At 48.5% G+C, this 12,342-nt stretch overlaps 1 protein-coding gene across 1 annotated transcript in view; it reads left to right on the top strand.

Moving 5' to 3' along the window:
- Positions 1 to 2,686: 2,686 nt before the first annotated feature.
- ASMTL (acetylserotonin O-methyltransferase like) overlaps positions 2,687 to 12,342 on the top strand; it is a 45,812-nt gene continuing 36,156 nt past the window's right edge. Inside the window, exons 1-2 of the mRNA XM_032267804.1 lie at positions 2,687 to 4,418; positions 10,719 to 10,787. Coding sequence (XP_032123695.1) covers positions 4,161 to 4,418; positions 10,719 to 10,787 — 327 coding nt within the window. The 5' untranslated portion in view covers positions 2,687 to 4,160. The remainder of the gene's footprint in view (positions 4,419 to 10,718; positions 10,788 to 12,342) is intronic.

Genomic DNA, 12,342 nt, shown 5'->3' on the forward strand with positions numbered 1-12,342 from the left:
TTATTTTTTTGGGGGAGTGGGCCAGTTACATAGACCTCTTTTAATAGACATGGCACCCATAACAACGCAGATAACCAGAAGAAAATTCAGTAGTTAGAAGATTTTTTTTTTTCTTCTTTTGGTTTTTTTTTTTTTTTTTTTTGTAGAGATGGAGTCTTGCTCTGTCACCCACGCTGGAGTACAATGGCATGATCTTGGCTCACTGCAACCTCCGCTCCCGGGTTCAAGCGACTCTCCTGCCTCCTGAGTACCTGGGACTACAGGCGCCCGCCACCACGTCCAGCCAATTTTTGTATTTTTAGTACAGATGGGGTTTCACCGTGTTGGGCAGGCAGGTCTTGAACTCCTGACGTCTGGTGATCCACCTGCCTCGGCCTCCAAAAGTTCTGGGATTATAGGCATGAGCCAGCTCACCTGACCACTTATTTATTTTTAATTCCAGGGGTTTCATAAGGAAAACAGATATTTCCCAAAATGGGAATCGTGGCGCCTTTTCTGTTTCTGAAGGGGTCCCAGGCCACGAGGAGTTGTCTTAGGGTCTCTTATACACGCACCGCGGGGGCCAGGGCAGAGTGCAGAAAAGAAATGAACTTGAATGAGCAAAAAACCTTTCCAGGAAAACCAGATTTCTTTTTCATTTGTTTATTTATTTATTAGATGGCATGTCACTTTGTCACCCAGGCTGGAGTGCAGTGGTGTGATCTCGGCTCCCTGCAACCTCTGCCTCCCGGGTTCAAGCGATTCTCCTGCCTCAGCCTCCCGAGTAGCTGGGACCACATGCATGTGCCGGCACACCCTGCTAATTTCTGTAGTTTTAGTAGAGACGAGGTTTCACCATGTTGGTCAATCCAGACCTCATGATCCACCCACCTCAGCCTCCCAAAGCACTGGGATTACAGGCATGAGCCACCACGCTTGCTCTAAAAAGGTTTATGAAGAGAAAAACGTAAAGTCCTTTTGAGTATATTTATGGCTTGGATATCTGTTTTAATGAAGCTGAGCTCTTTTTTTTTTTAAAGCATGGCTGAGGGTAGAGGTTAGAATTCCATAACTGTTACGCCAAGTGACGTTAAAGGATTGGGTTTTGTGCAGGAATTACCTGTGATAATGAGAGGGATTTTCAGAGGACGATCTCAGGAGCTGTTTGATCTGTGATAAATCAGACCTGGAGAATGTGCAGGCAGCAAGCATTGCCTTCAGCCTGGGGCACCTCTCAGACCGGGAGAAGGGCAGGCGAGCTTGGACTCCCGTCGGATGGAAAACGGGGGAGGCGAGGCTTGGGGCTAACGGCTTGCGGGCAGGAGGGGTGGAGGGTGAGGAACGGACACAGCGGGTTGACAGTACAGAGAGAGTTTATCTGCAGGGTCAAAGGGGTTTGGGAGGAAGAGGCTTCCAAGGAATGAGAGACCTGTGGACGGTTTTCATTAAGAAAAACGATGGGGCCGGGCGCGGTGCCTCACACCTGTCATCCCAGCACTTTGGGAGGCCAGGGCGAGGGGATCATGAGGTCAGGAGTTCGAGACCAGTCTGGCCAACTTGGTGAAACCCCATCTCTACTAATAATACAAATAATTAGCCGGGCGTGGTGGTGAGCTCCTGTCATCCCCGCTGCTCAGGAGGCCGAGGCAGGAGAATCGCTTGAACCCGGTAGGCGGAGGTTGCAGTGAGCTGAGATTATGCCTTTGCACTCCCGCCTGGGTGACAAAGCGAGGCTCTGTATCAAAAAAAAGAAAAGAAGGATGTCACCGGGCGTGGTGGCTCACACCTGCAATCCCGGCACTTCGGGAGGCCGAGGGGGTGGATGACAGGGTCAGGAGTTTGAGTTCATTCTGGCCAACCTGGTGAAACCCCGTCTTTACTAAAAATCCAAAAACACTAGCCAGGCATGGTGGCGGGCACCAGTAATCCCAGGTACTCAGGAAGCTGAGGCATGAGAATTGCTTGAACCTGGGAGGCGGACGTTTCAGTGAACTGAGATCGTGCCACTGCATTCCAGCCTGGGTGACAAGGGTCAAACTCCATCTCAAAAGCAAAAAAAAAAAAAAAAAAAAGGAAGAAGGATGTCATGAGGAGTCCACGCTTTTAACATAGGGAGGGTACAAGAAAGCCCAAATCTAGGGAGCTTCTTGCCATTTGCCATGCCTGGTGATAAAGTTGTCAAGGTCCCTGAGAATTCGAAAGTTAAAGGTGCCGTTTTTACGCCATCGGCTGTCATTATGGCGTTTGCACTGGGGCCAGGTGACGTTGCAATAGCAAATTAAACACCTTGCTTTCGGCTCCCCTGAAAGCCAAGTCTGGCAAGGCTGTAGAGGACACAGCCTGGAGGGAAGGATGTAAGAATGTGGGCTTGTTTGGCACCCATGTTTGCTGGGTGGATCTGTTTTTCTCAGCATCCCAGACAAAACACAGAGACCCAGAATCCTCTTTATAAAGAGGACAGTTGGCCAGGTACAGTGGCTCATGCCTGTAATCCCAACACTTTGGGAGGCCGAGGCGGGTGGATCATGAAGTCAAGAGATGGAGTCCAGTGTGACCAACATAGTGAAATCCCGTCTCTACTAAAAATATGAAAATTAGCCGGGCATGGTGGTGGGCACCTGTAATCCCAGCTACTCAAGAGGCTGAGGCAGGAGAATCGCCTTAACCCGGCAGGCGGCAGTTGTGGTGAGCCGAGATCGTGCCACTGCACTCCAGCCTGGCCACAGAGTGAAACTCCATCTCAAAAAGAAAAAAAAAATTTAAAAGAGGATGGTCAAGCTGAGAAGAAACTTGGCATCCCCAAGATTTCCTCTACCTAAGTCTGCTGCCACCCACTGCTGCTGGGTTGCAAGAGAGCCTCTGTGCCCAACACCTGTCCCAGGTTTTGGCACCAAATGTAAGAGTTAAAGAAAGAGGAGGGAAACAAGAAAAGTGGCTCACTGTCAACGACAGGTTTATTTTGCAGGATAAACCTGAGCGGGGCTTCTGGTAGGGTTAAGTCAGGAGTGTTCTCTCCTGCAGACTCAGGGTGCTTAAGGGTTTAGGAAGGGGGAACTTATCACAGGCTCGGAATGTTTCTGTGTGAGAGAAAGTTTATTGGGGGTTGCCATGTCTCTGGTTGGAAGGGACGTTATCTTGGGGTTGGTGTGTTTCTGGTCAGAGGACGTTTATCACAGAGCTGGAATGTTTCTGATCATGCTGACATCAGCCATTAGGCTGACATTTTTGGGCTGGGTTTTAGGTGGTTTTTAATCAAGAGAACTTAAAATGGCGGTCCGTGTTCAAGATGGCGCCGTGTGTCCAAGATGGTGGTGTGTGTCCAAGATGGCAGCATATGTCCACGATGGTACCGTGTGTCCAAAATGGTGGTGTGTGTCCAAGATGGTGGCTTACGTCCAAGATGGCGCTGTGTGTCCAACATGGGTGCGTGTGTCCCAGATGGCACTGAGTGTCCAAGATGGTGCTATGTGTCCAACATGGGTGCGTGTGTCTAAGATGGCACTGAGTGTCCAAGATGGTGCTATGTGTCCAACATGGAAGCGTGTATCCAAGATGGTGGCATGTGTCCAAGATGGCACTGAGTGTATCCAAGATGGGGCTGTGTGTCCAGCATGGTTGGCATGTGTCCAAGATGGCACTGAGTGTCCAAGATGGCGCTGTGTGTCCAGCATGGTTGCGTGTGTCCAACATGGCCGTGCTCCTGCTCGGTCAGAGGCAGGATGCCCAGTTCCCTGAATCCTGGCAGGGCGTGGCAGCCAGGGCCACCCGCACTGGGGGCAGTAACCACCATCATTCCTGACCCCACAGCCTCTGCGGGGGTCACTGCCTCCAGGCCAGGTCTCCCTGCAGCCGGTGTTGTCTGTTCCTGCATACAGGGGATTGACCTAGTGCTGGCCTTCACTCCCCTCCCGCAGCCGCCATCACTGGCATGTTTCTGGAATTTTCTATGCACGGGATGGTCTTACTTGACTGCCCCAAACTTCCAGGCTCCAGGAACCCTCTGACAAGTCTGGCTTGTGGGTTCAGGGCCCGTGTCAGCATTCCCTGCCGGCCTCTCTGTTCCTGCCTTTTTCCTTTGCCAGCCTTTTCCCTTGAGAGCCAGAAAGACCCCTTGTCAGTCCCGAAAGGCCCCTGGCCAGACCCCAAAGGCCCCGCAGCCACACTTAGGGAAAGCTCAGCAGATGGCTGAGGTCACCCAGGAGAGGACCTGGGAGCGTAGCCAACGCCACGTCCTGCTAAGCTTGCACCTTCTGTTCTGTCTTCTCGGGTCTTTGGTCAGCCCTCCTGACCCCTTTCTTCTGTTGCAGGGTCTGCGGTTTGAGGTGATCCCCTCCAGGTTCAAAGAGAAGCTGGACAAAGCCGCCTTCGCAACGCCTTATGGGTACGCCATGGAGACCGCCAAGCAGAAGGCTCTGGAAGTGGCCCACCGCATGCACCAGGCAAGGGGGCCCTGCCCTTCCGCCCTCATGACACTTCCTTTGCCAGGCCGGGCGCGCTGGCTCACGCCTGTAATCCCAGCACTTCGCGAAGCCGAGGCCGGTGCATCATGAGGTCAGAGTTCAAGACCAGCCTGGCCAAGATGGTGAAGCCCCGTCTCTACTACAAATACAAAAATTAGCCAGGCGTGGCGGTGCGTGCCTGTAGTTCCAGCATTTTGGGAGGCTGAAGGGGTGGGTCACAAGGTCAGGAGTTTGAGACCAGCCTGGCCAAAATGGTGAAACCCTGTCTCTGCTAAAAATACAAAAATTAGCCAGGCATGGTAGCGGGCGCACCTGTAATCTGAGCTACTCAGGAGGCTGAGGCAGGAGAATTGCTTGAACCCAGGAGGTGGATATTGCAGTGAGCAGAGATCATGCCTCTGGACTCTAGCCTGGGCAATAGAGCGAGACTCTGCCTCAAAAAAAAAAAAAGAAATTTACTTTCTATAACAAGGGGATTTGCAGGTGTTAAATATATATGATACAGATAAATGTCATTTATGAGATGCAATTGGTGCCACAGCCTAGCTGTTACTACGTTATAATGTCATGGCTTATTACAAGTAACCTAATAGTATCATTTAGGACATAGAATTAACGGAGCTGATCTATTGCTATGTGTTATAATAATCTCTTGCAATTGATAGAATAGCATAATTTATCATATAGAATTAACGTAGCTTGTATATGAGTATATGTTATAACATTCTCTTGCCATTGACATAAAATAACATCATTTATGATATAGAATTAATGGAGCTTATCTATTGCTATGTATTATAATATTCTCTTGCAATTGACATAACAGTATCTTTTTTTTTTTTTTTTTTTTTTTTTTTGAGATGGAGTCTCACTTTGTTGCCCAGGCTGGAGTACAATGGCACGATCTCAGCTCACTGCAACCTCCGCCTCCCAGGTTCAAGCAATTCTCTTGCCTCAGCCTCCTGAGTAGCTGGGATGACAGGTGTGTGTCACCAGACCTGGCTAATTTTTGTGTTTTTAGCAGACACGCGGTTTCATCATGTTGGCCAGGTTGGTCTCGAGCTCCTGACCTTGTGATCTGCCCGCCTCGGCCTCCCAAAGTGCTAGGATTACATGTGTGAGGCACTGTGCCCAGTAGTATTATTTATGTCATAGAATTAATGGAGCTTATGTATGACTATGTGTCATGATATTCTCCTGCAACTGATAGATTAGCATCATTTATGGTGTAGAATCACTGGACCTTACCTATGACTACGTGTTGTAATGTTCACCTCCTGCCAAGTGCCGTGGCTCACACCTGGAATCCCAGCACTTTGGGAGACTGAGGTGGGCAGATCACCTGAGGCCGGGAGTTCAAGACCAGCGTGGCCAACATGGTGAAACCCCGTCTGTACTAAAAATACAAAAATTAGCTGGGCATGGTGGTGGGTGCCTGTAATGCTGGGTACTCAGGAGGCTGAGGCAGGAGAATTGCGTGAACCTGGGAGACAGAAATTGCGGTGAGTCACAATCATGCCACTGCCCTGCAGCCTGGGTGACAGAGTGAGACTCCACCTCCAAAAACTAAAAAAAAGAATATTCTCTTATGATTAATATAATAGTATCATTTATGATATACAATTAATATAGCTTATCTATTACTATGTGTTATAATATTCTCTTGCAATTAATATAGTGTGATTCGTGGTATATAATTAATGTACCATATAATATTACTATATTGATAATAACATATGGTACATTATATTAATAATACATAATATTATGTTAATGCAATTAATATAATAGTATTATTCCTGTCCCACTGTGTAATATATGATGGCAATTAATGTAACATTATCATTTATAATATAGAATTATGGCCCGGCGCAGTGGCTCATGCCTGTAATCCCAGCACTTTGGGAGGCCGAGGTGGGTGGATCATGAGGTCAGGAGTTCAAGACCAGCCTGGCCAAGATGGTGAAACCCCATCTCTACCACAAATAGAAAAATTAGCCGGGTGAGGTAGTGGGCGCCTGTAATCCCACATACTTAGAAGGCCAAAGCAGGAGAATGGCTTGAACCTGGGAGGTGGAGGTTGCAGTGAGCTTAGATCGTGCCACTGCACTGCAGCCTGGGTGACACAATAAGACTCTGTCTCAAAATAAATCTATTTTGCAGGTGTGAAATATATGAGATACATATATAATCTAAATAATATATGTAATATAAATAAATATATAAAATAAATATATATATTTTGAGACAGAATATATAGAATACATACACATATAATATGTAGTTTATCTGTTACTGTATTACAATGCAATATACAATTATAATTAATGTACAACTGTCATTTAGGAGTTAAGGTTCATGTAGCGTATCTGTTACTATGTTAGGAATGTCATACTGCAGTTAATATGGTAATACCAGTTAGGTTATAGAATTAACACGTCTGTTACTCTGTGTTGTGCGACACTGCAGCGAACATAGTATCATTTAGTGTAGGGAGTTAATGTCCGTTACTGTGTGATGCTGTGTAATAGCCTATGACGGTTAAAGTAATAGTATCGGAATATACAGGTATGTCACTTATCTGTCACTATATGCTGTTACGTAAGAAACTGTTATTTCAGTAGAGATGGGGCTTCTCCCTGTTGGGCAGGGTGGTCTCCAAGTCCTGACCTCAGGCGATCCGCCCACCCCGGCCTCCCAAAGTGCTAGGATTACAAACATTAAGCCACAATATGTTATTATAATTAACACACGACTGTCACTTAGGATATAGAATTAATGTAGCTTATCGATTACCATATGTTGTGTAATATATGACTGCAATTATTATAGTATCAGTTACAGGGCGGGCACGGTGGCTCACGCCTGTAATCCCAGCACTTTGGGAGGCCAAGGCAGGTGGATCACGAGGGTCAGGAGTTCGAGACCAGCCTGGCCAACTTGGTGAAACCCCGTCTCTACTAAAGATACAAAAAGTTAGCTAGGTGTGGTGGCGTGTGTCTGTAATTCCAGCTACTTGGGAGACTGAGGCATAAGAATACCTTGAACCCTGATGCAGAGATTGCAGTGAGCCAAAATTGAGCCATTGCACTCTAGCCTGGATTCCGTCTAAAAAATTAAAAAAAAAAATAATAATACCAGTTACAACATATCCCATTAACATAGCTATTACTGTGTGTTCTAACACACTGTGACAATGAAGCTGTCAGTATCATTTAGGATATAGAATTAAATGTAGCTTATGGATTACTATATGTTATGTAACAGACAACTGCAATTAATATATTATCGTGCACAATATATAAAATTATCGTAGCTGTCACTATGTGTCATAACACGCTGTTAAAATGAACCTCACGTTGTCATTGAGGGCAGAGAGTTAATGTAGCTTAGCCGTGGCTGTGGGTTACCATACAATACACCACTGCAGTAAATATAAGAAATACAGGCCAGGCACGGTGGCTCACACCTGTAATCCCAGCGCTTTGGGAGGCCGAAGCGGGCGGATCACAGGTCAGGAGTTTGCGACCAGACTGACCAGCATGGTGAAACCCCGTCTCTACTAAAAATACAAAAATTAGCCGGGTGTGGTGGCGCACACCTGTAATACCACCTACTTGGTAGGCTGAGGCAGGAGAATCGCTTGAACCCAGGAGGTGGAGGTTGCAGTGAGCTGAGATCACACCACTGCACTCCAGCCTGGACTCCGTCTCAAAGAAAAAAAATAAAATTAACAACAAGAACAATAATATCGGTTACAATGTATTAACATAGTTAATGTAATTAACATCATAACACACTGTTACAGTGAACCTAAAAGTATCATTTAGAATATAGAATTAACGTGTCTTATCGATTATTATGTTATGTAATATAATACTGCATTTACTATACTATCGGTTATAATATATAAAATTACCATAGCAGGCCGGGCACAGTGGCTCACGCCTGTAATCCTAGCACTTTGAGAGGCCGAGGTGGGTAGATCACAAGGTCAGGAGTTCAAGACCAGCCTGGCCAACATGGTCAAACTCTGTCTCTACTAAAAATACAAAAATTAGCAGGGCATGGTGGCGCACGCCTGTAATCCCAGCTACTCGGGAGGCTGAGGCAGGAGAGTCACTTGATCCCGGGAGGCGGAGGTTCCAGTGAGCTGAGATCATGCCACTGCACTCCAGCCTGGGCCACAGAGTGAGACTCCATCTCAAAAAAAAAAAAAGGAAAAAGAAATGCATTGAAGGTAATGCTGTGGCGAGCACTGCTATGAATAACGAGAATATTGATTGTGGGTTTTGGCAGTGCAGAGCTCAGGGAAGCCAGTGGTCAGGCAGCCAAGGTCACGGTGACATGCACATATCCCGTGAGCACACGCAGCTCCGAGGCTGAATTGTCAACCTGGATTTGTTTCATTGCCCTAAATACCTTTTTCCTTCTCTTTCTTTGGTTCTTTTTTTCAGTCTCGCTCTGTCGCCCATGCTGGAGAGCAGTGGCACCGTCTCGGCTCACTGCAACCTCCACCTTCTGGGTTCAAGAGGTTCTTGTGCCTCAGCCTCCCGAGTCGCTGAGATTACAGGTGCCTGACTAATGTTTTGCAGGCTTGGCAGAGACAGGGTTTCATCATGTTGGCCAGGTTGGTCTGGAATGCCTGACCTCAGGTGACCCTCCTACCTCGGCCTCCAAAAGCGCTGGGATTGCAGGCATGAGCCGCCGCGCATGGCCCTGAGTCCCTTTTTCTGAGATTACATTGAACCGCTTGAAAAGTTTTTGGCCTTGGCCAGGCGCGGTGGCTCAGCTCTGTCATCCCAGCGCTTTGGGAGGCCGAGGCGGGTGGATCACGTCGGGAGTTCCAGACCAGCCTGAGCAATGTGATGAAACCCCATGTCTACTAAACATACAAAACTTAGCCGGGCGAGGTGGTGGGCACCTGCGGTTCCAGCTACTTGGGAGCTTGAGGCAGGAGAATGGCCTGAACCCGGGAGGCGGAGGTCGCAGTGAGCCGAGATTGGGCCACCGCACTCCAGCCTCGGGGACAAGAGTGAGACTTTGTCTCAAAACAAAAACAAAAACTACAACAAGAAAAAAAAACCTTTTGGCCTTAATGCAAGGTCACTCAGGGAGATGCGGGGACCCCAAATCAACCCCAAGTGGAACCTGCCCTGCCCCCCTAAAAGAAGAAAAGCTTATAGAACAAGTCTTGCGTTTCCCATGGCGCCTGTGAGATTCCCCTCGACTCTCTCAGCCCTGACCGCACAGCCCCTGCGGGCTCCAGCCTCATCCACGTTCCAGCCCCTGCCGGGGACCCCTGGGGGACCCACTCGTGTGCTTGCTCTTGGCCCTGAGGCATCCCAGCCTCACCTTCCGAGGTCAGCCTGGCTTTGCCCCGTGCTGCTGTTTCGCAGCCACACTGTCGGGTAAACCTCTCTGCGAGACCCGTGGTGAGTCACTACGAAATGGACTCTGCCAGGTGGCTCACGCCTGTAATCATCCCAGGACTTTGGGAGGCCGAGGCGGGCAGATCGCGAGGTCAAGGGATTGAGACCAGCCCGGCCAACATGGTGAAAGCCTGTCTGTACTAAAAATACAAAAAATTAGCGGGGCGTGGTAGCACACGCCTGTGATCCCAGCTGCTCAGGAGGCAGGAGAGTCGCTTGAACCCAGGAGGCGGAGGTTGCAGTGAGCCGAGATCACGCCACTGCACTCCAGCCTGCGTGACAGAGTGAGACTCTGTCCCAAATAGATAGATAAATAAATACATAGATGTCTCACTTTCTTGCAGAAAGACCTGCAGATAGATAGGTAAATAAATCGAAGTCTGGCTTTCTTGCCGAAAGACCTGGAGGTAAATAAATAAATAGGCAAATAAATAGATAAATAAATCAAAGTCTGCCTTTCTTGCAGAAAGACCTTGGGATGGGTAAATAAATAGATAAATAAATCAAAGTCTGGCTTTCTTACAGAAAGACCTGGGGATAAATAATTAACTCGAAGTCTGGCTTTCTTGCAGAAAGACCCGGAGATATATAAATAAATAGATAAATCAAAGTCTGCTTTTCTTGCAGATAGAGCTGGGGATGGATAAATAAATGGAAGTCTGGCTTTCTTGCAGAAAGACCTGGTGATGGATAAATAAATAGATAAATAGATTGAAGTCTGACTTCCTTGCAGGAAGACCTTCGCATACACAGATAAATAAACAAATGGAAGTCTGGCTTTCTTGCAGAAAGACCCAGGGATAGATAAATAAATAAATAAATAAATGGAAGTCTGGCTTTCTTGCAGAAAGACCTGCGAGCCCCGGACGTGGTCATCGGAGCAGACACGATCGTGGTGAGCGCATTCAGGGTCTCTGTTTTCTAACGTTCCATTTGCTGTTCACGTGCCTGGGGATTTGGTCTGTTCTGGTCCCTGTGAAGACAGCAGGTCCTTTGAGGGACGCCGGCAATGCCTCCTGGTGACGAGCCACCAGGATAAAACTGGGAGGCAGAGGGAAGGCGTGGACTGACTTCCAGAAACTACCATCACGAAGTAACACCAAATGGGAGGCCTGAAGGCACAGGAAGCGGCCAGGAACGGCAGCTCACGCCTGTCGTCCCAGCACTTTGGGAGGCCGAAGTGGGCGGATCACTGAGGTCAGGAGATCGAGACCAGCCTGGCCAACATGGTGAAACCCTGGGTCTAACTAAAAATACACAAATTAGCCATGCGTGATGGCACCTGCCTGCAATATCCCAGCTACTTGGGAGGCTGAGGCAAGAAAATCACTTGAACTTTGGGAGGACGAGGCAGGCGGATCACCTGAGGTCAGGAGATCGAGACCAGCCTGACCAACATGGTAAAACCCCATCTCTACTAAAAATACAAAAATTACCCGGGTGTACTGGCGGGCACCTGTAATCCCAGCTACCCAGGAGGCTGAGGCGGGAGAATCACTTGAACCCGGGAGGTGGAGGTCACAGTGAGCCGAGATCTCACCGTTGCACTCCAGCCTGGGCAACAAGAGACAAACCCCATGTCAGAAAAAAAAAAGACCCACAGGAAGCTCCACACTCTGGAGGCCAAAAAGGCACAAATGAAGTTGTCTGTGGGGTGGGGTCCTTCCAGAGGTTCTGACGGAGAATCTGGGCTTGGTCTCTGTCCATATCCAGGTGGCCACTGGCAGGCCTTGGTGTCGCTTGGGTCACTGCCCCATGCTTTCTGTCTGTGCCTGCTTCTCTGCCTGGCCTTCTCCCCTCTGGGTGCCTGTGTCCAAATTTCCCTCTTCTTTTTCTTTTTATTTTTTTTTGAGACGGAGTCTCAGTCCATTGCCCAGGCTGGAGTACAGTGGCGCGATCTCGGCTCACCGCACCTTCCGGGTCCTGGCGATTCTCCTGCCTCCCGAGCACCTGGGATTACAGGTGCGCGGCACCACGATGGGCTGATTTTTGTGTTTTTAGTAGAGACGGGGTTTCACCGTGTGAGTGAGGATGGTCTCGATCTCCTGACCTCCGTGATCCACCTGCCTCGGCCTCCCAAAGTGCAGGGATTCCACAGCTGGCTGAATTTATGCATTGTTTACTTCTCAAATTCACCACTTGACGTTTTCAGACTGAAACTGTGTAAAGCAAATCCTTGGGTCAGGCAGTACTACCGTAGGTAAAATAAGGTCACTAGGGCGGACCCTGATCCTACAGGACTGGGGTCCTTATAAGAGTAGGAGGTGAGGACACAGACACACACAGAGGGACGACCCTGTGAGGACACAGGGAGAACACGGTGTCTGCAAGCCCAGGAGAGAGGCCTCAGGAGGAGCCAGCCCTGCCCACACCTGGATCTCAGACCTCCAGCCTCCAGGACTGTGGGAGAATCAACTTCTGTAGTTTCAGCCACCTGGGTTGTAGGACTTTGTCATGGCGGTCTGAGCAGA

This window comes from Sapajus apella, unplaced genomic scaffold, assembly GCF_009761245.1.
Source record: "Sapajus apella isolate SASKATOON/1434 unplaced genomic scaffold, GSC_monkey_1.0 scaffold172, whole genome shotgun sequence".
Lineage (NCBI taxonomy): Eukaryota > Metazoa > Chordata > Mammalia > Primates > Cebidae > Sapajus > Sapajus apella.